Raw genomic sequence first — 27,331 nt, forward strand, 5'->3', positions numbered from 1 at the left:
TCATTGCAATAATACAATACCTAGTTGGAAAGTGCCAGAAACTTTCCAAATGGGGGGCCATTCTGAATAGCTTGCCCATACTCATGATACCAGTTTTTTTCCTAGTTCTTCTGAAAAAGAGGAAACATTTTTAAGCTGGAGAATTCACTGTATTCTCTAAATGTTTTGCCTGTTCTTTCTGTTTAAGAGACGCAGGTTTTCTGGGGGGCAGTGGTTGAATTGCTGACCTCTTGGGCACAGAGCCAACACTACCAGGTATCAAGACTAGGAGGGACTGGCAGCTCTCTCTCTCCCCTGTGGAGAAATGGCACCGTTATGAGACGTTGCAGAGTAGTTTTCCTACCCAGGATGCAGATGTACCCAATTCATTATGTTATAATTAACGGGTCTTTATAAAATTAGCAGTAGGGTGGTTCCCAGGCAATCTGTCAGCTTCCAATCCTTAAGGGAAAATGATTTCAAATCAGCATATTTGAATTAATCTAGGAACCCACACGTATCATTTCAGAAATTGAGGGGCAATTTGTGCTTCCCTTGTGCTCAAGTTCTCACCTAAGCATTAGGCATAAATGGTAAATATTTGTGGGCTATGAAATGTATTGAGCACTAGGTTTTTGAGTAGAGAGGGATTGTCTTAGGGGTGCCTTCTGGGATTTGTCAAATTCCTCATACTTGTCTATTATTTAGATGACAAAGGGGAAACTACATTGGATCCGGCTTAAAGCAAATGTGATCTTTACCACCATCCTTTGACACTCTCGCCCCAAAAGATTTAATTCTCTTCAGTTCAAATGGGAAAGGGCCTGGGCAAGGTGACTAGACTCCACCCAGAGAGATGGGGCAAGTGCCACTAGTTGAAGTAGCTGACTTGTCAGAATGGGGCGGGGCTGCTGAACAGAGGTGGTGGTGGTGGGTGACTGCTCTGTCTCTTGCCTGTTTTGTAAACAGTTGAATCAGGTTCATTAGCTCTGGAAGCTTAATAACTAAGAATGTCTAATGGAAGTGGAGAGTAGTATTAATTTTTTTTTTTTAATTTTAGAGAGAGAGAGGGAGTGCAAGTGGAAGAGAATGGCAGAGGGAGAGAGAGAGAATCTCAAGCAGGCTCCACACTGAGTGCAGAGCCCGATGTAGGGCTCAGTCTCAGGAACTGTGAGAACATGACCTGAGCCAAAATCAAGTCTGACACTCAATGGACCCAGCCATCCAGGTGCCCTGTGTGGGGAATAAGTATTATGTCAAAGGATTTGAAAGCTAGTCCTTTGAGAAAAACTCCCTACTGGGTTGGGGACCAATGCGCCAACCATGCGTCTTAAAGATGTTCCACTGTTTTCAGGTCTCCCTTGTTTCTGATGGTATGTCAGTGGTCTTCAAATTTTTGTTTTCCTATATGGAGCATGTTCTTTTCCTCTGACTGCCTTCAAGACTTTATATTTAGTTTTCAGTGCTTTGAGTATGATATGCCTTGGCATGGTTTTCTTCTATTTGTGTTCTGACTGGGGTTCACTAAGCTTCTTAAATCTGTCAATTTATTTTTTCTTCATATATTGGAAAATTTTTATGTCATTATCTATTCAGGTATATTTTTCTGCCCCATTCTTTTCCTCCTCTCCTTTGGGGGCTTCATTATATGTATATTAGACATTTAAAAATATTTATTTATTTTGAGAGAGTGAGAGCATGCATACGCATGCTGGGGAGAGGCAGAGAGAGGGAGGGAGGGAGGGAGAGAGAGAGAGAGAGATTGAGAGAGAGAGAGAATGAATGAATCCCAAGCAGGCTTTGCACTGTTGGTGCAGAGTCCGATGTGGGGCTTGATCTCATGAATTATGAGATGATAACCTGAACTGAAATCAAGAGTCAGATGTTCAATCGACTGAGCCACCCAGATGCCCTGTGAATATTAGACATTTTGATTCCATCCCACAGTTCTTAGTGTCTCTATTCATTTTTTTAATCTTTTTTTCTGTTTGCAATTTTGATAATTTCTCTTGATTTATCATCATGTTCACAAACTTTTGTGTCATCTCTACACTTAAGGTCATCCAGTCAATTTTAAATTGCAAGTATTATATTTTCCAGTTCCAGAATATGCATGTTTTTAAAGTAATAGTTTCCATTTCCCTGATGAGATTTCCTCCCTTTTTTTTTTTTCCATTCTGAGTACATTTTATTGAGCATAGTTATAATAGCTACTTTAACACCTTTGCTGATTCCAACATTTGGGGTTTTGCTTTCATTGATTTTTCTTTTTTTCTTGAAGGTCATGTTTTTCTGGTTCTTGGTACATCGCACAGTTTTGTATTAAACTCTGTACATTGTGAATATTACATTGTGAAGACTGGATTTTGTTTTATTTCTCTGTGAAGTATTGATACTTTAGTTTTCACAGGCAGTTTATTTGGTTGGACTCAAATGGCAAGTTCCGTCTCTTGAGTGAGTGGCAACTCAAATGTTAGTTCAATCTTTTTATCTTTTATTAGTCTGCTTACAGATAGTACCAAGCATGCATGCATGCTTGTCCATGGTAAGGATTCTAGATTTTATTAGAAGTATGTTAGGATGCCATTGGAGGGCTTTGAGCAAAGGGTAATATGTGTTGGACTCTGGGGAAAAGAGCAGAAGAAACAGTTCAGAGGCTATTATTGCAGGAGCCTAGGTGAGGGGTGTTGGAAACTTGGACCAGAGCAGCAGTGGTAGAGAGGGTCAGCTAAGCATATCACATCTCCCTACTAGAATCCAAGGTCTCTGTGGAAGTGTTAAGACCAGAATGTGCCCATTTTTCCAAATGAAAACTATATAGAGAGATACGAGATTGTTTTTCACTGCCATTTTCCCTCCCTCCTAGCCCTTAATAGTAAAACTGTAAAAGGAGAACCCCATTTTGGAAACCTAATGTCATGCCAGAGTAGTTATTGTCATGTCAGTCATCATGGTCAACTAAGGGAACAAGAAGGAAGACTGGAAGAGAACTCAGTGTCATTAATAATCAGGCTTGGACCTCTGCCAGTCAGGCTGTTAAAGGCTTTACTTCTGGCTAGACCTCAGGCAACAGTAGAGATAATAATAAAGGCTATTCCTTATAAAGTTGATACACATTGTTTTTTATCTGTGTCCACTCTCCTTTAAAAAATATTACTTGAGGGGTGCCTCAGTGGCTCAGTTGGTTGATTTTAGCTCAGGTCTTGATTTTAGGGTTGTAAGGTCAAGCCCTGAGTTGGGCTCTGCAAGTAATATTTATGTTACATGAATAGATCAGATGATATTTTCCTAAAATTGTGATTTCTAAGCAAAACTAACAGGAAAAATCTTGTCCAGTTTTTCTAGGTCTAAGATTGTACAAAGTCTGGTAGACTTCACTAGGTTTAGCATCTCTGGTTTTTTTCTTTGACATTATTTAATAACTTGGTGATTATAGCTATGGCTCTCTTTTTTCTGTTTGAGAAGAGGCTACGTGGCTGTGAAGGAGAATTCTATAAAACAGAGCTACCAGAAATCAGAAATTATAGCAAAAATTATAAATGTGTAATATAAAGGAATTGCTGAAAAGTCATGTTGCATAAATGATTTCCTAATTGCTACAAATCAATTCTTTAGGGAATGTCTCCTCCTCTTAGTCTATTTGTACTCTTTACTAATTCAAAGTAAGGAATCTGAGACTGAGAGAATTTTATTGTTTTGGGTCACTCAACCAATTAATACCAAATTAGAACTTAGGTCTTAGGACTTCTGACCATGGTCAGTGCATGTTTTTCTTTTTTACCAAATCTAAATTTCTTCAAAAGGCACAGCTTACATGCATAAATAAAATGTTTACAAAGTAAAATAGAAGGAGATTGTATTAATCTTATGTGATAATAATTGCTAACAAGTTTTGAGCATTTTCTATGTGCTCGGTCAGCACTGTGTTGTCCTCTTGATGTGCATTCTCTTGTTTACAAACTATTTATATATTTTGAGAGAAAGCAAGAGAGCGTGGGCACATGAGCGGTGGAGGGGCAGAGAGCCAGGGAGAGAGAGAATTGCAAGCAGGCTTTGCACTGTCAGCGTGGAGCCCGACTCAGGGCTCCATACCAAGAACCCGTGAAATTACGACCTGAGCCGAAATCAAGAGTTGGACGCTTAGCCGACTGAGCCACCCAGACACCCCTGCATTCTCTCATTTGATGGTGAACCTCTAACCTATGCTATTTGACCTACAGTTTTATAGGGATCATGTACAACTTCTTTTATGAGTTAAAACAGACTTATCTCATAACCTAAAATATAACCTAAAATCAAAACCTAAATTGTTTTTTAATACTGCATCAGACCCAAATTTAAAGTAAGTTATAAATAGAAAAGTAGTTCACTGTGTTCACCTTCTTATTCCTTTCCCTTTCTTTTCATTACCTAACTTTCCCTACTAAATGTTTATTGAATGAATGAGTCCCTTGAAAAATCAAGATATTTTAATGCTCCTTGGTCTCTCTCTATTGATTACCTCTCCACCCTAGTCACCTCAAGGGGTTTCACATGGGTCCTTGTCTCAAAAGCAGGTATACAGGACTATGAGCTTCCTTTTGTACCTCATTTTCTTAATTCCTGAGCTCTGTGATGGGTTACTTCTTTTTAAAACTTTTTAAATTTTTTAAATATATTTTTTAATGTCTATTTTTGAGAGAGAGAGAGAGCATGAGCGGGGTCGGGGCAGAGAGAGAGGGAGACACAGAATCTGAAGCAGGCTCTGGGCTCTGAGCCGTCAGCACAGAGCCCGGCACGGGGCTTGAACCCGTGAAGTGTGAGATCATGACCTGAGCTGAAGTCAGAAACTCAACTGACTGAGCCCCCCCAGGCGTCCTGGGTTACTTTTTTAAGTTAGAGGAAAGGGGAGGATGGAGGACAAAAGCTAATTGCTGTTTACCTTATTGCCTGTATGGTGACTTGACATAAGGCTCATTTTCAGAAATGGATTCATTACAGAAGTATATCACACATGTGTATGTGTTGTTTGAGACTGGAGACTGTTGACTTTGGCTAGGCAAAATTTTATCTTAAGGAGAGAAAGGAGAACATTTTAAGTGTATTTAAATTGCTGAATTTAATAGGTGGCATTATGTGTTTGTATGGTGCTTTATATTTTCCACATATATTTTCTAATTTTATTACTTGTCAAGTATGTTTTACCTTTTTGTGTTCCCTGTTCTTGGTCTACTTTATGACTTGGGTTCATACACTTAGTTTCTTCATGCCCTATTTTTCTTGCTTCCCAACTTCAAAGACCTGCCTATGGCTAGTTGTGAGCTGCTTTTATAAAAGATTCCATATTTAGGTAGTTCTTCCATTTGAATCCAAATTCCTCTGCTGCACTTCAGCAACTGTCACTTACCAGATTGTAGAAATGTTCGATTGTTGCTTGTTAATAGCAATAACTACTTACATTTCCATCTCTTACATATTAAGAGATATTGGCTATCTATTAATTGGGGATCTAACTTATGATAGCTAATTAAATATTTATGATGTAAATTGATACTTTCCTAATTAATGTGAATTTGCTGATTTCTGCCAGGATTTAGAAGCCAAATACCTTATTAGCATACTAGGAGAAAGGATCTTGGTAGAGTAGTAGCTCTTTATCATTCATAAATTCCAGAATTCCTCAAGAACCAACTTAAATGTTATGTGAGGTTACTAATTATTTTTTGATCATGCATGTACTTGCATACATTTGCATACAGTAGGACTCCAGGCCATGACTGCTGTATTGTTCCATTGTGATGGGAAGAAACGTGCAGTGAGCAGAAGTCTAGGCTTTTATGAATGATGGTAGAACTAGTCAGCAGGAGAACTCATGTAGCTTCCCCAGGAAGCATTGTTCATGAAACAAACAAAAAATGAATGTTGGCGTGCATGGCTCCTGACTTGGCAGTTATAGGTTGATGGATTGTTTTGCTCTGGAATACTAGATTAAATGCTAGGAGGTTTTAGTATGTAGAATGTTATAGTTTTGATACATAAAGTTATCAAGTCTTTATTCCATATTCTGAAAATAGAATGGACAGGGCTAAATTAGGGTTTATTTCCTAGTCGTTTGGTTATTTGCTCATTTATAAAATGTGTTGAACACCTACTGTATGCCAGGCACATTGCTCGGTACATTCTGGTCAGTGTCATAACCAGTAATTGACTTAGTAACTTGAGGGTCAGTTTTCATGTCCACGAGTTACCAAGGTAAAATCATTAGGCATGAGAAAATAGCCAGTGTTGAAGAAGCAGGAGCTGTTTTTTAAAAACAAAACAAAACGATGTCAACAAAAATGAGCAACATGACTTACTACTCTGGTTGACTCATTTCTTTCCTTTTCGATCTGCCGTTTCTCAAAAATCTTAGATGCCAATGCTAATCTGATGGATGTCTGCATTACAGATATTTAAGTTTTTTAGTCCTTATGTTTTTGGTGCCAGAATTGATAACAGTAGGTTTGCTGAGCAAAATTTTGTCTAGCTATTAAGCAGTATAGCTTTGAAGCAAAACTGTTAGAAGAAACCTTTTACTCTTTCCTCCTAGTTAATTTTAGTTTATATTTGCAATGTCTGTAAGTGCAGAAATCTCCTTTTGGTTGTAAGGGAAAGGTAAATTGTTCTTAAATAATGAACTGTATGTGCTGTACTGTCTTCTGAATGTTGACTCTAAATCAGAGTATCTCCTCAGTGGCACTAATGACATGTAGAGCTGGATAATTCTTTGCTCTGGGTGGTTGTCCTGTGCTTTGTAGTATTTAGCAGCATCCCTGGCCTCTGCTGACTAGATATGAGTAGCTCACCCCGTTCCACTACCAGTTATGACAACCAAGACTGTCCAGTGTCATTGTTTTATATGTTTCTTGGGCAGAATCGCTCATAGTTAAGAATCACTGCTGTAAATTCTTAAAGCAGACTTTTTGACCACAATTGTTTGTGAGCCAACCAGAAATAAGCTGCTGCAGTTCATGATGCTGTGTTTCTGTGAATCCTTAAATCTTTCCTTTCATTCTGATGGCTATTGCGTCAGTTCCCTAATCCTGAAAATCTTGCTGCCATCCAGCCCAGAGGGGTTGTGCCAGGATGAGCAAAGGTAGTATGTATACTATATATCTGGAATCCACAGTAGTTGTTTGTAATGGACTTGCCTCTTACTGGACTTTAATAAACTTGCTAAAAAATACAGATGTGAAATCTAGGCTAAGACACATTTGGTATTAGATCTTCAGTTCTAAGTCTTCCAAAAGACAAGCAGGTCCTCTTGATTTGGTTTATTTTGTAAATTGGGCAAAAATTTTGGATGTGGTCTAGGTATCAAATCATGACTGTTTTAGTTTGTGTTGTTTTTAGAGTGAATGAGGTTGTTTATAAGATGGTCACGTTTGGCTGATGAATAAGTTCCATTTTTGCACACAGTATGGGGCTGTATTTAGGAGAGAGGTTCCTCACTTACCTTTGCACAAGTAAGTGGTGGAGTGGGAATGTGAACTCAGGCTTTTCTTTTTAAAAAAAAAATTGTCTCTATTTTCTTTTCTTTCTCTCCCCCCCTCCCCCTTTTTAGAAAAAGAGCGTGTGAGCTGATGAGAGGGTCAGAGGGGGAGAGAGAGAGAGCGAATCTTGGTCTGGAGCCTGATACAGGCCTTGATCCCATGACTCTAGGGTCATAACTGAGAGTCGGACACTCAACCAAATGAGCCATCTAGGCGCCCCCAGGCTTTTTTGATGGACTCCAAAACCATGCTTTTCCTCTACCAACCCTCTCAAAATTTAATGTGCATAGGAATCACCTGGGGATTTTGCAGGTTTTCTGACTTGGTAGGCCTGGGGTAGGCCTGTGTTTCAAGAGAGCCCTAGGGGAGGCCTGTGTTGGTGGTGTTTGGCTTACACTTTAACTACTAAAGTTCTGTGCTGTGTTCCTGGATTGCTAATTTTGCTGTAGATAATCTTCCTAGTGTCTAACCTGTAAAACTGATAATCTACAGTTGAATATTCAAGAATTGAGTATTTTTTCTTCATTTTAAGCTGTGTGTATTTGCTGCTAGAATTGAGGGGGAGCTTTGTCCACCTGAGCTGCCAGAATTGCAGTTCTGTATTAAGTGGATGCTAGGTGTGTTAGGAAAGTAAAATGAATGACCAAGAGTGGGTTGTTGGGGGTGGTTGAGCAAACAGCTGCCATAGTGCATTGATTCTAAGGTGGACGTTATTTTATATTTTAACATCTCTGAAATTGGGTGTGTCTTAAGATAGATGGCATTTTGTGTTTGCTGAGGTTGGCATTTGGCTCCTGCTACTTCTGACCATTTCCCTGCTCCCTGGGGATGGAGCCCAGCAGCTACTATGGTGAGTAGTTGGTCATCTCCCCTTCCCTGCTCATCTTTACTGCAACCCAGACCTCAGTGCTTTGTTCTGCAACTGCTGAATCTGAGCTTGGGAGACCTGGGCTTGCTTCCAGGGACTTTTTATATGGCCAAATGTGCTGCAGGGCAAGGGGGATTTCTGTGTCTATTGCTTGGCTCTGACATCTGTTTTCTGTAGTAGCAAATCTGATTATAGATTATTGATCCTTTCTTGTCTTGACTTGGGAGGAAGTCCTCTGGGGCTGAGGCAAAGTCTTTTAAGACTTTTTAAAGCTCTTTAGTAAAGTAAACATTCTAAGTGATGTTTGGTTTGATGAGATTTATAAATTTAATGTAAGTTTAGCAGAAAAAGACTGATTTGGAGTTAGAAGGCACCAATTAGTGTCTAGCTCTGCCACTTGCCATTTGTCCATGTACAAGGTGAGAGTTGGCCGTATGATCTGTAAGGCCTTTTGATCTCTGAACTAATTGGATTCTAAGTATGTTAGAATGCATTAGTTGAAGTATGAGGACTCTGCTCTAAGAACATAGAAGTGGTTAATTTTGACAAGGGTGTAAGTGACAGGAGGCATGTGAGCTGGGTCCCCAGGGAGAGAATGATTTTGGTAGAAGAAGAGGAGAAAGAGTATTTTAAGCTATGGAGACAGTATTTGTGAGATCACAGGAGTACCTTTGAAAGCATTCATAAAGTTTTAGACCATGGATATAATTCCATTCATCAAGCTAGGTAGAGCTTATTCTCAGTACAAGTAAAATTTCTCTTGAAAGTAAGATGACCCTCTCTGTCTTTCTAAAAAGATGATTCCTCAGGAAGTTCCCTTTGTTTCTGGTTTTTGAGAATAAATTGATAGTTCCCCATTAGGTGGATTAATTAGATATAGGTACAATAAAAATAAAATGAGCTATTAAAGTACTGAGTATGGTCATCTTCATATTGGGCAAGGTGAATAACAAAGCTACCACCTACATTGTTAGTAAACTGTGCTTATCTAAGATGTCTAAGTAAAACATTTTCTTTGTAATGTAATTCTGTTTGGGCACTAATCTTTGTTTTATGAAGAAAATACTGCTTTGCATATATGGGTCACTTTGGATAGAGAATCTTTGAATTGGGATTTGCTGTAAATTAACACAGCTGTTAATTTTGCTGAGTTAGGTACCCCTTGAAAGAAAAAGCATCTGTATGTGTAGTCAGTGGGAATTGCAAAGATGAGGTAATTAACCTCAACTGGATGGGCTCTCCTTTTTTAGGCATCAGAAATGACACAAACTCAAGGGATTTCTGAGTTGGGCTTTAAAATTTATGAGTAAGCCTGGGGATTTCAGAGCTGGGAATTATAATCTCAGTTCTACTCTGCCACCTTGTGTTCTCTTGGGAGAGTTATTTTTAATTTCTGTAGACTGTTTATCGTTTATGTAAAATAATCCTCAGCTTTAACTTGTTTCACAAGAAAATTAGTTAGCAAATGAATAAAGCTTAAAATGTGAAATCCTTATACATTTGCTGAATTATAAGATCAGTTTCTGTTCCTGAAAGACATGTACTGGGTTTTATGAGTGGTAGGCAACCTGGCAAGATTATTTAGTAAATTTAGCCACAGTCTCCTTTGACCAGAGGCAGTTTTGGTTTTGCATTCTATAATGCAGCATTGATCATTAGTGTTTTTCCTTCCTCCTTACAGGTGGTCCGGACTGAGAAGAACAGTTTGAACAACCGATTCTTGCCCTGGAATGAAATTGAGACAGAGGCTATCCTGTCTATTGATGATGATGCTCACCTCCGCCATGATGAAATCATGTTTGGGTTTCGGTGAGCAGCTACTTTTTAATCAAGAAACACTTTTGTTTGCAAGTGACAGAAAACCAACTCAAAGGTGGATTAGGCAGCAGGATGAATTTCTTGGCTGATAATAAGTACTCAGAGGTAGTAAGGGCTGACAGGACATAGCTGGATTTTGGGTCTTAGGTGATGTTGGAGAACTCCATTTCTCTTCATCTCTAGGTTTTGCTTTCCTCTTTGTTGCCTGTGATCTCCCATAGGCTCTCCCTTTGAGGGAGGGCAGGGAGATGGATTCTGTGATTGGCTAGATCAGGGTTATCTGCCTGGCCCTGGAGCTGAAACTATATCATCCTCCAGCCACAAACATGGACTGAGTGGAGGCAAGAGATAGTTCCCTAATGGAAATGTGAGGTTTTTGTGTTTGCAGGAATAGCTCCCAGTCAGGCAGAAGCAACATGTTGCTATGTGTTAGGGTAATGGAATGGTGCCAGAATCCTGGGGCTTGAAAGATTTGGGGAAAGATGGGGTTAGGAGCAAAGATCCAAGAGGAAAAAGAGAGGGAGGAGGAGGTGGTTCTTATGATCAAAATGCGTGACATTTTTGAATCCATACTGTGTTCCAGAGACTAGCTGAGCATTTTGTGTGATTTTATCTCATTAATACTGCTCTAAAACTTGACGATGTAAGTTGTACTCCTCTCCATATTACATAGGAGTAAACTGAGATCAAGGAGAGCAAAACCATGATGTTAGAAAGTAAATGGCAGAACTGGAATTCAAATGCAGGTTTGTCTGACTCCAGAATTTCCAGTCAATCACTAAACTATATAGTTTTCTTGAATCTTAGTAGTTCTTACCGGGGTTTATATATCCCAGTTGAAGGATCATTACAGATAAGAGAATGGAGTACATCCAGGGTTATTCAAAGTGTGTCATGGACTAGTATGCAGGCCCATGGACAGTTTATTATGTGTCCACAGTGAAGTAAGTACAAAAATTGAGGGTAGGCCTTAGCAACTTTAAAGCGATTTGACATTTATTGTGACATCCAAGCTTGTGATCATTTTCTCGCAATTCATTTTTGGGTAATGTTTATTGAATACAACTCATAAGTCATACAATTCACTCATTTAAGTGTAATCATTCAACAGTTTTTAGTATATTTACAGAGTTATGGAACCATCACTGTGATCTTTTTAGAAATCTTTTATTACCACTGAAAGAAACCCTGTACCCATTAGCGATCACTTCCCATTTTCCTCCACCTTCTCTAAGCCCTAGGCAATTATTAATCTATCTGTGCCTCTATAAATTTGCTTATTGTGGATATCGAAAATAAATGGTTCCATATAACATGTGCCATTTTGTAACTGGCTTCTTTCACTTAATAGATTTTAAAAGGTTCACCCATCTGGGGGCGCCTGGGTGGCTCAGTCGACTGGTTAAGCATCCGATTTCAGCTCAGGTCATGATCTCGTGGTTCGTGGGTTTGAGCCCCGTATCGGGCTTTGTGCTGACAGCCTGGAGCCTGCTTCAGATTTTGTGTCCCTCTCTCTCTGTCCCTCCCCCAGTTATGTTCTGTCTGTGTGTCTCTCTCTCAAAAATAAATAAACATTAAAAAAAAAAAAAGGTTCACCCATCTGAGCATGTGAGTGTATTTCCTTTTGTATATATGCATTTGGTTGGTCCATTTCTCTGTTGATGGACATTTGGGTCATTTCTGCTTCTCGGTTATTGTGAATAATGCTCTTGTGAAAATTTATTTTATTTTATTTTATTTTTTATTTTTTTTTCCTGTGAAAATTTATGTACAAGTGTTTCTATGAACATTTCCTTTCTCTTAGATATACACATTGGAGTGGAACAGCTAAATCATGTGGTAACTCCAACATTTTGAGGAACTGCTATATTTTTTTCCACAGAGGGTGCACCATTTTATATTGCCGCCAGCAGTATATAAGTGTTCTAATTTCTCCATGTCTTTGATAATACTTGTTGTTTTTCATTTTTTATTTATAGCCATTCTATTGTGTGTGATGCGTGGTATTTCAGTATAGTTTTGATTTGCATTTCCCTAATGACTAATGATGTTGAGTATCTTTTTATGTGCCTAATAACCGATTGTATTGTGTTGGTAATTAGAACATTAGCACATTTAAAGAATAATTCATTAAGGGTAAGGCATACCAAAGCATGACCTATTATAATATGGCACATGAGTTAAACATATTTAGTGCAGCGCAGGTTGAGTATAAGGTTAAGGAACTGATTATGTCCTTTGTTTTTATATGTAAATCAGTAGCATTATTTATAGTCAATATTTTAAAATGCCTAACTTTCAAATATTCGCTGAGACCATACCGTCTAAAACTACTGATGCATTGCCCCAAGAATTTATTTAAGCCTTTATCTGAATTTATCTCATACCAGTGCTTCCGTATTGATTTTTCCCCTTATTATTTAATAGCTAATTAACCATATTTTTATGGTATATAATTAGCCTTATTTATTATTATTTAATATATAATTGACCATATCATGGTTGGCAGCCCTTAAAACAAATTAGATATGGTACCTTTTGATATCATGTATGTAGCAAATGAGATTCTGTCTTATTAAGGACTAATTGCATTATATTGACTTAAATTAGCCAAATCAGATGATTAAAATATTCAGTTTCTGGGGCACCTGGGTGGCTCAGTCAGTTGAGCGTCCGACTTCGGCTCAGGTCATGATCTCGCAGTTCGTGAGTTCGAGCCCTGCGTCGGGCTCTGTGCTGACAGCTCAGAGCCTGGAGCCTTCTTCGGATTCTGTGTATCCGTTTCTCTGCCCCTTTCCCGCTCATGCTGTCTCTCTCTGTCTCTCAGAAAATGAATAAATGTTAAAAAAAAATTTAAAAAAAATTCAGTTTCTTATTCTTTCTGCTGCTATTTCAGGACTAGTAGAAGTAATAGGCATTTGAAGAGATCAATATTTTTAGGAGTATTGGTAGAACATTTGGATATCCTGGTGGTATTTGTTAGTATTCTTACATTCTGTAAATGTCAAAGTATATAATAAAAACTTCTTGTAGCTTTTTGGGCTAGTAATTTGGAGTCCTTCTTAGGAGATAAATTAGGACAGAGGTAAGACTTGGCTAGGAGATGGCAGAAGGCCACCTAGGAGGCTGTTATATTGTGATAGAAGTTGTGGTTTCTGGTGTATTGGACTAGATTAATTGCTTTCAAACTTAATAGGAGAGGAAGTCTTTTGGAATGAAATCTTTTTTGTGTTTTAGGAATTGAAACTCCATGTAAGTGATGAGAGAGTTTTTCAGGCAGTTTAAATCTCTGTTTGGGGGTGAGATGGAGTGGGGATATGGTGGTTCATTGCTTATGAAACCAAAAGCACTTCTATGGCTTGTAGGGTTCTGTAGACGATAAGTACTTTCAGCTCTATGATTTTAGCCTATGAAATTGGGGAACCAATTTTATTGTCCTACCTTATCTATAAATTTAGGGATTATATAAAAGTTTAGCCTGGAAACATACTGAATTCTGAATTTATTATTTCATGCATTTATGAATCTTTCATTTGTATAGTCCTATAGACCACTTCTTTTGATGGCACAGGTTTCGGCCTCAGCTGTGCTCAATTCAGGAATTAAGACTGTTGCACCTACTCCAAGCAATAGTCTCCTGTGGTTAAACCAGTGGGCTCCAAGTTTTTTTTTAATGGTGTACCCCCTCAGTAAAAGAACAGTTATGTATGCAATATACGTAAATTATATATAAGTCCTACTGTACTAACATATTATGCTCATGTAAAACAAAACTTTTGAGAAAAAATAAAAATAAAAAATAGAAAATAGAACAGAAAAAAATAGAAAATAGCACATAAAAATATAACAACTTTTTTTGGAAATTAAGATTAAAAATAAATAGAAGTAGAAATTGATATTTCTTCCTACTCATTAGCAGATTGCTGTTCATACCCCATTTTGGAGACTCTTGACTTCTAGTTAACTCCTTTCCATGTTATTCCAGCTTGTTCTTTCTGTAAAGGCTTAGAGAGGTGCTGGCTGCCAGAAGTTAGAAGAGCAGTAAGCAAGTGCTTATTAAGGAAACTACATGTGGCACTCTTTGCTTGTTTTTATCTTGTTTGGCCTGTGATTGATTGATCTTGTTATTTAAAGAAAAACCTTTTAAAGGAAAAAAGAAGTAACAGCCCAAGGACCAGAGCCTGCAAGATAGAGACGGTAATTTTAAACTTTCTGGTTATCTTAGAGCTTCATACTCAGGTGTGTGCATATACTTGTGTTTTTCAAGGGTGTGGAGAGAAGCACGGGACCGCATTGTGGGTTTCCCTGGCCGTTACCATGCGTGGGACATCCCTCATCAGTCCTGGCTCTACAACTCCAACTACTCCTGTGAGCTGTCCATGGTGCTGACAGGTGCTGCCTTCTTTCACAAGGTAAGAAAAAGCTTGATAAGATTGGCATGAACTTGGTTAAGAGTTGAGCCTTTGGGTGATAGTGAAATGCTGCCCTAAAGTTAGCCATCCTAATGTTTCTTATATGTTCATTTTTTTTCTTTTAATTTTTTAAAATGTTTATTCATTTTTGAGGGACAGAGTATGAGTGGGGGAGGGGCAGAGAGAGAGGGAGACAGAATGCAAAGCAAGCTCCAGGCTCTGAGCTGTCAGCACAGAATCCGATGTGGGGCTCGAACCCACAAAGTGTGAGATCATGACCTGAGCCGAAGACCAACACTTAACTGATTGAGCCACCCAGGTGCCCCTCTTATATGTTCCTTTTATGCTAGAAGTAAGTTATTTCTATTTTTAAAGATTGTTTTCAAGATGCTCAAAGCAACTCTGGAATAAAAAGTCAAGGTAGTAAGGCTGCCTGCACGATTGCATGTAGGCCGTTAGGGAAATTAGTTTACCTTTCTGGGCATTGGCTCTCATCCTTAAAACTGGGAGCTTTGGGCTAAATACTGTTGTTTTACCATTGCCATCCTAGACATGGCCTGGCTGATTCTCTTCTGATTCAGGCTAACCCACACTATCAAACCCCACTATGAGCCTCTGTAGTGGTTGTGCAAGTTTTGTTTATTCCTTAGAGCTTTCACCATGGCATGCATCCCAGTTTTTAATGAATATCCAAAATGCATACCCCTGCAGTCATTACTTTTCTCCTGTATTGTTATTGCTAAATGTTTTTGCTCCTGACTCATCTTTCATCTGTATCTTGTCTATACTATGAAGTAGCCACTGGCCACACGTGGCTATTGAGTACTTGAAATGTGACTGGTCATTATTGAGATGAGCTGTAAGTATAAAGTGCACACCAGATTTTGAAAATTTGGCATGAAAGAAAGAATGTAAACTATCTCATTAATAATTTTTATATTGATTGTATGTTAAAATGCAATTATTTTGGATACACTGGGTTAAATAAAATATGTTCTAATTAATTTTACTGTTTCTTTTTTTAATTTAATTTTTTTTTAATTTACATCCAAGTTAGTTAGCATATAGTGCAACAACGATTTCAGGAGTAGATTCCTAAGTTACCCTTACCCATTTAGCCCATCCCCCCTCCCACACCTACTCCAGTAACCCTCTGTTTGTTCTCCATATTTATGAGTCTCTTATGTTTTGTCCCCCTCCCTGTTATTGTGTTATTTTTGTTTCCCTTCCCTTATGTTCATCTGTTTTGTCTCTTAAAGTCCTCTTATGAGTGAAGTCATATGATTTTTGTCTTTCTCTGACTAATTTCACTTAGCATAATACCCTCTAGTTCCATCCATGTAGTTGCCAATGGCAAGATTTCATTCTTTTTGATGGCTGAGTAATACTCCATTGTATATATATACTACATTTTCTTTATCCATTCATCCATGGATGGACCTTTGGTCTCTTTCCATACTTTGGCTATTGTCGATAGTGCTGCTATAAACATTGGGGTGCATGTGTCCCTTCGAAACAGCACACCTGTATCCCTTGGATAAATATCTAGTAGTGCAGTTGCTGGTTTGTAGGGTAGTTCTATTTTTAGTTTTTGAAGAAACCTCCATACTGTTTTCCAGAGTGGCAGTACCAGCTTGCATTCCCATACTGTTTCTTTTACTTTTTAAAAATGTGGCTACTAGAGATGTGACTCACATAATATATCTTAGATAGTGTGCTCTATACCTTTCCTTCCAAGTACTTCCTCTGGGCTCTGAAGAATCCCTTTTCTTAGATAGCCAATTCCCTGCACCCCTCACTTCACAGAATACCTCTTCTGTCTCCTTGACCTGATTAATACCTGACTTTTCTCTGAGGACAGTGCTTCCCCTTTACCCTGTTCCTATATTTCTTCCTGGGACAGTGATTTAGTCTGCTCATTTCCCCAGATACGTACTTTGGAGCAGGGAAGGTACAGAGAATCATTTTTATTGCTTACCAATGACACTTCCAGACAATTCTCAGCTCTCATATAAAATCTCATTTGAGTCTCATTTGAGCATCTGTCTTGTTGCTTCCATCTAGGAACCTCCTAGTTATTTCTTCCTGGTCATCAAAGACATTGGCACGTGGCCCTTCATCCTGATCTCCACTCCATGCCCTCTCATCCTGGGCAACTTGCACACTCTTTTCCCCATAAATGTTGAAGTGTCTTAGAGTTCTGGCTTCTATATCTAGTGCTCTTCTCACTTTGTGTTTTCCCTAGACATTCTCTCATATCTCAAGGTCTTGTGGATTAACATCTACAGGCTGGTGATTTCTGTGTCTATATTCCAGCCTTGGCTGTTGCCTGAATTCTGTACTCCTATACCTAGTGATGTTTTCAGGACATCCCCTATATGTCCCTCTTCAAACTTCAAACTGACATCCCAAGTTTCTTCAATCTTTTGTCCCTCATGTATTTCATATTACCTGTGGTGGCATCTTGTGACCCACCTCAAACAACCTTGAAAGCCATCTTACTAGGGACATTTTGAACTAGACTAAGAAATCATTAAACTTTCAGATTTTTTTTTCTTTTTAAAACTTAATGTGTGAAGCTGATCTGCTTGTTCCATCTTGAATCTCACCCTTGTGCTTATTTTCCAAACATGGGTGGGCTTTGGTTGGATAGGAGTTGCAAGTAGGATTAGAAACTATCGGCTGAGAAACCATACTTAACTGGAGTCATTTATTTTCCTACTGGTCATCTGAGAAAGAGCCACCAATTTTAGCATTGCTACTCATACCTTAAGAATTTACTTGCCTTCTGAAAAGTCTGCCTGTTCTCAAATTCTGATTGCTCTTTAAAAGTTACAATAGCCATATCCCTTCACTTTTAAGTAATAAATAATTTACTTAATAAACCTTAGGGTTTTTTTTTTTTTTTTCTATTTGAAAATCTAGAGCAAAGGTTATAGAGTAGCAGCCCTCAAGCCTTCTGTGGCTAACAGAAATGTTTATTTAGTCCCCTAATGCCTTCCCATGCACTGCCAGGTTTTAAACACCAGAGAAGTTTACACAAACATCTGGACTTCGGTGAACATGAAGATCAGGTCATATGTGGGTGTTCTGCCTGCCTGGCACCAATTGCCTGAAGCTGTGTAGTCACTGTCCCCTGCTGATGGGCTTGTATGCACTTATTTGCCCCACGTCTCTTTATTTTTCTTACACCAGTTTTTTTAAAGTGTCACTTATTTATTTACCTTACTTGTTTGGTCCTTGAAAGCAATGAAGTTGGTCATCCCTGATTTGAGAAATCAAGTTTTCTGTTTATAAGTACCAATCAAAAAATTTTAAACCTGTACCTCATATATGTGTGTATTTATTTATATGCACTACTGTATTTACAGAAATTTTTATAATGTTGAGATAAAGATGAAATAAAGTTTCAAAATGATATTCTTACTGAATTTTTATATTTTAGTGAAAGCAAATGATTGAATATTCTTCTTCCTCCTTCCTTCCCTCCTTCCTTCCTTCTTTCCTTTTTTTGTTTTAATTCCAGTTAGTTAACATACAGTGTTATATTAGTTTCAGGTGTATTATCTTTTAAAACCTTAATTTGACACTGTCTTATGGCAAGTCAGAGATCTATTTCTTTTTTTTTTTTTAATGTTTATTTTTGAGGGAGAGATACTGAGCATGAGCTGGAGAGGGGCAGAGAGACAGACAGACAGACACACACACACAGAACTGGAAGCAGGCTCCAGGCTCTGAGCTGTCAGCACAGAGCCTGATGCGGGGCTTGAACCCACGATCTGTGAGATCATGACCTGAGCTGAAGTTGGCTGCTTAACCAACTGAGCCACTTGGGTACTCAGATCTATTTCTAAAGTAAGCATATTTTTGATACTTGGTTTTAGTCACTGTCCATGTAAGAAATGCCACATTGCTGGGCTTATTAAGTCATGATATTCATCCACTAATTTGGTAGCATTTTGTTAAAATCCGCTTAGAATTTTCATCTTCTGAAATGCCTTTTGTTTTTTTTAAGGAAACTAATGAGAAAGTGTTAGTTTTTCTTAGAGTAGGTTCTAAATCCATTGAAACTTTTCATTTAAAATATTTTTAAACAGGCTACAAAGTTTTTATTTTTTTTAAACGTACAACATGAAAGCGTTTATTTATGGCATCAATCATAATCACATAATGGTGGAAATACTTCTAAACATTTGTGTTCAGGGGCGCCTGGGTGGCGCAGTCGGTTAAGCGTCCGACTTCAGCCAGGTCACGATCTCGCGGTCCGTGAGTTCGAGCCCCGCGTCGGGCTCTGGGCTGATGGCTCAGAGCCTGGAGCCTGTTTCCGATTCTGTGTCTCCCTCTCTCTCTGCCCCTCCCCTGTTCATGCTCTGTCTCTCTCTGTCCCAAAAATAAATAAAAACGTTGAAGAAAAAAAAAAAAATTAAAAAAAAATAAATAAACATTTGTGTTCATAATGTCTTCTCCATATTTTTATTTTTTTATTTTTTTATTTTTTCAATAGATGAAGTTTATTGTCAAATTGGTTTCCATACAACACCCAGTGCTCATCCCAAAAGGTGCCCTCCTCAATACCCATCTCCCAGCCCCCATCAACCCTCAGTTTGTTCTCAGTTCTTAAGAGTCTCTTATGCTTTGGCTCTCTTCCACTCTAACCTCTTTTTTTTTTTTTTTTCTTCCCCTCCCCCATGGGTTTTTGTTAAGTTTCTCAGGATCCACATAAGAGTGAAACCATATGGTATCTGTCTTTCTCTGTATGGCTTATTTCACTTAGCATCACACTCTCCAGTTCCATCCATGTTGCTACAAAGGGCCATATTTCATTCTTTCTCATTGCCACGTAGTACTCCATTGTGTATATAAACCACAATTTTTTTTATCCATTCATCAGTTGATGGACATTTAGGCTCTTTCTATAATTTGACTACTGTTGAGAGTGCTGCTATAAACATTGGGGTACAAGTGCCCCTATGCATCAGTACTCCTGTATCCCTTGGGTAAATTCCTAGCAGTGCTATTGCTGGGTCATAGGGTAGGTCTATTTTTAATTTTTTGAGGAACTTTCACACTGTTTTCCATAGTGGCTGCACCAGTTTGCATTCCCACCAACAGTGCAAGAGGGTTCCCGTTTCTCCACATCCTCTCCAGCATCTATAGTCTCCTGATTTGTTCATTTTGGCCACTCTGACTGGCGTGAGGTGATACCTGAGTGTGGTTTTGATTTGTATTTCCCTGATGAGGAGTGACGTTGAGCATCTTTTCACGTGCCTGTTGGCCATCTGGATGTCTTCTTTAGAGAAGTGTCTATTCATGTTTTCTGCCCATTTCTTCACTGGGTTATTTGTTTTTTGCGTGTGGAGTTTGGTGAGCTCTTTATAGATTTTGGTTCCTACCCCTTTGTCCGATATGTCATTTGCAAATATTTTTTCCCATTCCGTTGGTTGCCTTTTAGTTTTGTTGGTTGTTTCCTTTGCTGTGCAGAAGCTTTTTATCTTCATAAGGTCTAGTAGTTCATTTTTGCTTTTAATTCCCTTGCCTTTGGGGATGTATCAAGTAAGAGATTGCTACGGCTGAGGTCAGAGAGGTCTTTTCCTGCTTTCTCCTCTAGGGTTTTGATGGTTTCCTGTCTCGCATTCGGGTCCTTTATCCATTTTGAGTTTATTTTTGTGAATGGTGTGAGAAAGTGGTCTAGTTTCAATCTTCTGCATGTTGCTATCCAGTTCTCCCAGCACCATTTGTTAAAGAGACTGTCTTTTTTCCATTGGATATTCTTTCCTGCTTTGTCAAAGATTAGTTGGCCATACCTTTGTGGGTCTAGTTCTGGGGTTTCTATTCTATTCCATTGGTCTATGTGTCTGTTTTTGTGCCAATACCATGCTGTCTTGATGATTACAGCTTCATAGTAGAGGCTAAAGTCTGGGATTGTGATGCCTCCTGCTTTGGTCTTCTTCAAAATTACTTTGGCTATTCTCTTCTCCATATTTTTAAAATTTTTTTTTTCAACGTTTTTATTTATTTTTGGGACAGAGAGAGACAGAGCATGAACGGGGGAGGGGCAGAGAGAGAGGGAGACACAGAATCGGAAACAGGCTCCAGGCTCTGAGCCATCAGCCCAGAGCCTGACGCGGGGCTCGAACCCACGGACCGCGAGATCGTGACCTGGATGAAGTCGGACGCTTAACCGACTGCGCCACCCAGGCGCCCCTTTTTCTTTCTTTTTTTTTTTTTTTATTTTTTTTTTTCAACGTTTTTATTTATTTGTGGGACAGAGAGAGAGCATGAACGGGGGAGGGGCAGAGAGAGAGGGAGACACAGAATCGGAAACAGGCTCCAGGCTCTGAGCCATCATCTTCTCCATATTTTTAAAAGAAGGCAGTTCTTTCTTCTTGTTTTCATGTCACCTTCCCTTGTTGAGGATATGGATTATGTTCTCTACCTATGTTCTCATTTGCACACTAATGGCAGCCACTGTCCATTTAAAGGGTCGACAGGCACTTGGGTGGCTCAGTCAGTTAAGCATCCCACTCTTGATTTTGGCTCAGATCAGGATCTTTTATTTTGTGAGATCAAGCCCTACTTCGGGCTCGGCATTAACATCAAAGAGCCTGCTTGGGATTCTCTGTCTCCCTGTCACTGTGCACCTCACTTGCTCTCTCTTTCTCTCTCTCTCTCAAAATAACACTTAAAAAAAATAGTCAACAAATTTTAATCATCTGTCTTTCTTATAGAAAGATGATATAGAAAGAGAAAAATGTATAATTCATCTTTTAAGTTCACTTAAGTACTTTGCCGTAAGGTAACCAGCAAACCACTATGTGGTACAAAAATTTTATTATCATTATTTCACTACATAGATTCTAACTATTTAAGGTAATAAAATATATAAATCCGTTTTACTGGGCACCTTACCTATTCATTCATCATTAGCACATTGCAACACATCATAATTAATAATTGCCTTGTTTTATAGCATTTGTCCTTTTCTGTGGTATAAGTATTCTTACTGCGACTGATTTCAAGCTATGGACATGAGTCACTGAACTTGAAGTTAGGAAGGGATGGGCAGTTCTGCACCATTATATAGTATTTTCACCATCCAGATATGGTAGATATAAACAACCTCAAGATAACAGTAAAATGTAATAAATAATAGTAAGCTAATTAAGTGATGTGCTTTAGGTATTTATTGGTTTTAATATAACTTACTTAATTTTAAGTTTATGTGATTATATTTTTAATAATGGCTATTTTTCATAACACGCTCACAGAATTCCTAAACAGTCTCACAAAATTCTTGGTTAGCAATTGATATTCATTAGCAGGTGTGAGCCAGCTTTCGCACACCATTTTCTGGGCCTTTCAGGACAATTTTCAGAATGTAGACTTTGGGGCGCCTGGGTAGTTCATTCGGTTAAGCATCTGACTTCAGCTCAGGTCATGATCTTGTGGTTCTTGGGTTTGAGCCCCATGTCAGGCTCTGTGCTGACAGCTCGGAGCCTGGAGCCTGCTTCAGATTCTGTGTCTCCCTCTCTCTCTGCCCTTCCCCTGCTCTCACTCTGTCACTCTCTCTCTCAAAAATAAAATAAAACATTAAAAAAAAAAAAAGAAAGAAAGTAGGCTTTTACTCTGAGTGAAATGAAAAGCTGTTGAAGGGTTTTGGACTGGCATGTTTGGACTTGTGTTTGAACATGATCACCCTGCTGTGCATAGAACGGAGTGTAGGGAAGAAAATATGACAGCAGGGAAACTGTTTAGGGGATAGTATGAATAATCCAGGCAAGAGATGATGGTGGCTTGGAGCAGGGAGTAGCCTATGGCAATGGTTGAGAAATAATCAGATTCTAGAATGCATATGTAGAGGAACTGAGGGATTGGATGTTTTATGGCTCAATAACCAGGCTTTCCCCCTCACTTATCCCTTATTGTCGTTGTCACAGAATGTTCAATTGAACCACTGTCTGACCTAATTTGAAAAAATCTTTATATTGTTGTAAAATGAACTTTTGATCCTCAAAGGGGGGTGATAATGGCGATTTGGACGGGAAAATTATTTATTATTGCAGAAGATCTGCCTTGTAGGATGTTTAGCATCCTTGGCCGCAACCCCCTAAATAAATGCCAGTAGTGATTCCACTAATGATTGTCACGCCCAGCCCTCCCACCCCCACTACACTTCCTAACAGCTCCTAGATCCATGTATGTTTTTGCTGAAAGCCAAAGAACTGTGGCCTCTAACAGAGTATGTGATTCTTTTTCTACCCCTGACAGTATTATGCCTACCTGTATTCTTACGTGATGCCCCAGGCCATCCGAGATATGGTGGATGAATATATCAACTGTGAGGACATTGCCATGAACTTCCTTGTCTCCCACATCACTCGGAAACCCCCCATCAAGGTGAGGGTGCCAGTACTTCTGGAACTGGGGATGCATGTGTACTTCAGTCACTTATTTTGTGGTAGTGCAATAGGTAATGAACCGTACCTCAGAGTCCTCATCTGCAGTTGTTGCAGAGTTAAGTGAGTTGTTCATACAGGGGCTCTCTGCTGCTAAGGCGTAAATGGACAGAACCCGGAGGGTTTGGAACTTGGATGGGGAAAATGTTACATCTTTAATTTTCACTAATCTCTAACTGGAGTTAGCATTTCCATCAGTTATCAAACATGCTACAGTTCCTAAGAGTATTTACAGTAACTGATTTGTCACCAATAGAGCTGACAGATATTTTCATATCACATTACATTTGTTGCTGCATCTTGAAGTATTATTTATGTTCACCATTGCTTTGAAATTATGGTAGTTACTAACTTTTCCATAGATCCATGGCATAAAAAATGTAAGGTTTCTGTGTTAACATACGTAAAGCTCTAAGAATAGTGCCTGGCACATAAGTAGTGCTATGAAAGGCATTTACTCAAAAACAAATCATCAGTACCTTCTGGATTCTAGAAATTTGAATTCTGTTTTTGTCTTTGAGTTAGTGAATAGATTTGACCAGAATATAATAACTTCATACTCTGTGCACAGAGAGACTGGTTACATAACCTTTTATGTCATCATCGCAGGTTCAGACAAGTGAAAGCTCTTCTGGTAGGGATGAGGGTCGGCCTGGTAAGGACCTTGCAGCAGTTAATATTTGAGGATCTGTTTGTCATTTCAAACTAATAGTATTTATAACTGTTCTGTCAGTATTTATGTTATGGATTCACACCTGCTGTCCTTGAGGTTAAAAATTAAAAAGCTGATTAAGATCCTGTTGTCTTTATTGTTTAAAAGGCATATTATTTAATTTTATAAAATAATAAGTTTACCTTCACATATTAATTAATAATAATTGGGCGGATATTTCATTCCTCTTATATTTTGAAGGTAAATTATAGACGAAGTAACCACCAGCATATGCTAATGATACTCCTGTCATATCTGTAGTGGTAGCAGAGTGGTAAACAGAGGACCTTGGGTCCATGCAACAAAGCATAAAAGGAAAGAAAGAAAAGCAATCGGAGGCCTTATGCATCCATTTATGCCTAATCAAACCTTTTCCCAAGTATGGCTCAGCATTATAACTTAACTCCGGATTACTCCATAGTTTTTTTTCTATTCCTGGGCCTTCTGCTAAAGCCTCACAAGAGAAAAATAATTAGCAAAACAATGCACCAAAAATTTTTTTTAAACTGTGAATAATAGTCATTACAATTACTTATATAAAAGTATAGTATGTTTCCCAGGTGCAGTGATAGATACTAAACTAATTAAATATTAAATGAAAATCTTTGTTTTCATTTTATGTGATGTTAAACAGATAAAAAGCACACTTCCTTATAAATGTTAAGCTAAAGAGACAGGGTTCTCAGAAATTAATGATTGGTGCAATTTTCTTTTCTTTCTTCATCCTTTCTTATGTGACCAGGGACTAAACTTCATCCAAGATGTATGCTTCTATTTATACTTCCCTAGTAGATCAGAAGACATTATCCATGAAAATTTAAAGTATCTGAGTGATTAGGTACCTAATAATATCATCAGTCACCTGAAGCACTCACAGACATGATGAATTTTTCATCCTTATTAAAGCGTGTTTGTCTACCATATTAGGCCAGTGTTTCATGAGCCAAACCATCTCTTCAGTGTAGAGAGTTAGACACAAATAATTTGCACTTGGTATACGTGATCCTTACCAAGTAAAAACTTGAAAAATAAGTATTCTCTGTGAATTTTCTCAGTTCTGTGAGAATATAAGAAGAGTTCAAGATTAGGATGACTTTCTTAAGTCAAAAGTCAATAAATTAAGAATGTCTTCAAATTCTTAAGTTAATTCCTTCAAATTCTGAGTCCAGTGATTTACTTAATAGTATAGAACCAGTTTGAGCTAAATATTTCAATTAATTTACCTAATTTTAATAGTATTAGGTATATGTGCTATTTTATGTTCTAAAATAGTAATTCTTTTTTTCCCTTTAACTACTTCAAATTTTCACTATCAAACTATATTCTCTCCCTTGTATGATTAAGCAGGTATGACTGTTTTATACGATTAGCAGTGTTCTTTGAAAAATGTTAATATTGTAGGTGCTCCTGGGTGGCTCAGTCATTTGAGCATCCGACTCTTGATTTTGACTCAGGTCATGAACTCAGGGTCGTGGGATCCAGCTTCTCATTAGGCTCTGTGCTGTGACGCCTGCTTGAGATTCTCATTCTCTCTCTCTCTCCCCCTCTCCCTCTCTCCCCCTCTCCCTCTCTCCCCCTCTCCCTCTCTCCCTCTCTCCCCCTCTCCCTCTCTCCCCCTCTTCCCTGCTTGTGCTCTCTCCCCCACCCCCACAAAAAGTATAATAAATAATAATAAAATGTTAATATTTTAACAATATTGACTAAATAAAGAACAAGGAATTCGTTTCATATTATTGCTTTGAAAAATGTACTGTTTTCATTCAAGGAGGAGAAGATCTAGAGTGTAAATAAGCTTCATTCAGAATAAAGGGCTTAAGGGGCACCTGGGTGGTTCAGTTGGTTAAGCATCTGACTTCAGCTCAGGTCACGATCTCACAGTTCATGAGTTCAAGCCCCATGTGGGTCTCTGCACTGACAGCAGGAACCTACTTGGGACTCTCTGTCTTCCTCTCTCTCTGCTCCACTTCACACACACACACACACACACACACACACACACACTCTCTCTCTCTCTCTCTCTCTCTCTCTCTCTCTGTCTCTCTCAAAAATAAATAAATAAACATTAAAAAAAATAATAAAGGATTTAAAAGCCCAGCAGGAATTAAAAAGGAAGTAGAGAGTGATAAGGAAGTAGAGGTAGAAAGCATAAGTACTTATCTTAATTCTCTGGTAATAAGAGAGTCTCACCATCTGTTGAAGGGCTTTCCTTTCTGTTACTATGCCTGACACTAATACTTCTCTTAGACTGAATGTTCCCACATAAAATATAATCTATAGTATTGGTTAAGTGTTAAAAGTTCAAACTTCATTTTATAGTACAGCTGTTGCTTCATGTTTCTAAATTCCTTTGTTTTGTTACATAATACAGTGTTTTATAATATATAAATACATATCCCAAAATGTATAGAAAGGTATTTTATAAATGCACTGGGGTTGCTGTCTCAAATTTATTTTTACTGCTGGGGCACATAATTAGAAACCACTGCTTTAGTGAGAACAGCATAAAATATCTTTTTGTGTCAAATGGGATCATTTGCAGGGTTAGGGACTTCTCTGTGGTTAGATGGTGTCTGGGATGAGGAGGAAGATTTTCAGGTATAGGGAGAACAGAGTAGAATACTGGACATAGATGCTGTTTGATAATATCCTTCTCTTGACGAATCCTTTTTTTTTTTTTTTAATGTTTATTTTTGAGAGACAGAGAGAGAGAGGGAGGGAGGGAGGGAGAATGAGTGGGGGAGGGGCAGAGAGAGAGGGAGACAGAATCCGAAGCAGGCTCCAGGCTCTGAGATACCAGCACAGAGGCTAACACGGGGCTTGAACTCATGAACCACGAGATCATGACCTGAACTGAAGTCAGACACTTAAACAACCCAGGCGCCCCTTTTGATGAATTCTTGACACCCATCTCCTGTTTCAGTGAGGGTGGTGGAAAAAGTGGTAACTCACTACTTCCTGTACACAAGGATCCTGTGAGAACTGGGAAGTGGGGGGGCCTGGTGGGCTCCTTCACAGGGACCACCTCTGTAGAAGTCCTGACCCCCTCAGACTTTTGGCTGTGTGGTGAGCAGCACCTCGGAGCACTGACCACTGCTCACCCGGTTCAACTCTGGAGACTTGTGCGCTGACAGCTATGATTGGCTATATGTGATGTTTACTTGTTAGCTAAAAATTATGGGATGAGTCATTTAAGCTTAATTTCTTCCCTCAATTTATATTAGTAATAATAATTTTTAAATTATTTGTTAAAATATCTGTTCATAAATAAAAATTACTCAAGCCTTTTGGCATATTTTTTTTTGGTTCTCTGTGGTGGTAGCCTTTTTATTTTTATTTTTTTTTAAATATGTACTTTTTTGTAGTCTGCTTTTTAAAAAGTTCACAGTAAATTTTCTGGTTCTGGCAGTATTGTGGACTAGGTAACCTAAAAATAACATGTTTTTAGTGTTTATGTAACAGACTTTTCTTTCACTGTATAGTTGGGCTTATTATAAGACAGGAAGGGGGAACTAAAAATGAGAGTGGCAAGCATGTAAGGTGTCACTGGAGCTCCCTTGGCTGGGATGCTGTTAATT

The 27,331-nt window shown here is 38.5% G+C and overlaps 1 protein-coding gene across 6 annotated transcripts in view; it reads left to right on the plus strand.

Annotated features, from left to right (window-relative positions):
• EXTL3 (exostosin like glycosyltransferase 3) overlaps positions 1–27,331 on the plus strand; it is a 132,376-nt gene that overhangs the window by 99,187 nt on the left and 5,858 nt on the right. For all 6 annotated transcript variants that reach the window (XM_086703783.1, XM_086703785.1, XM_086703784.1 and 3 more), the window contains 3 exons: positions 10,040–10,167; positions 14,444–14,588; positions 22,857–22,985. In XM_086703783.1, the coding sequence (XP_086559909.1) occupies positions 10,040–10,167; positions 14,444–14,588; positions 22,857–22,985 (402 nt within the window). The remainder of the gene's footprint in view (positions 1–10,039; positions 10,168–14,443; positions 14,589–22,856; positions 22,986–27,331) is intronic.

This window comes from Puma concolor, chromosome B1 (assembly GCF_028749965.1).
Source record: "Puma concolor isolate L17-30 chromosome B1, mPumCon1.1.hap2, whole genome shotgun sequence".
Lineage (NCBI taxonomy): Eukaryota > Metazoa > Chordata > Mammalia > Carnivora > Felidae > Puma > Puma concolor.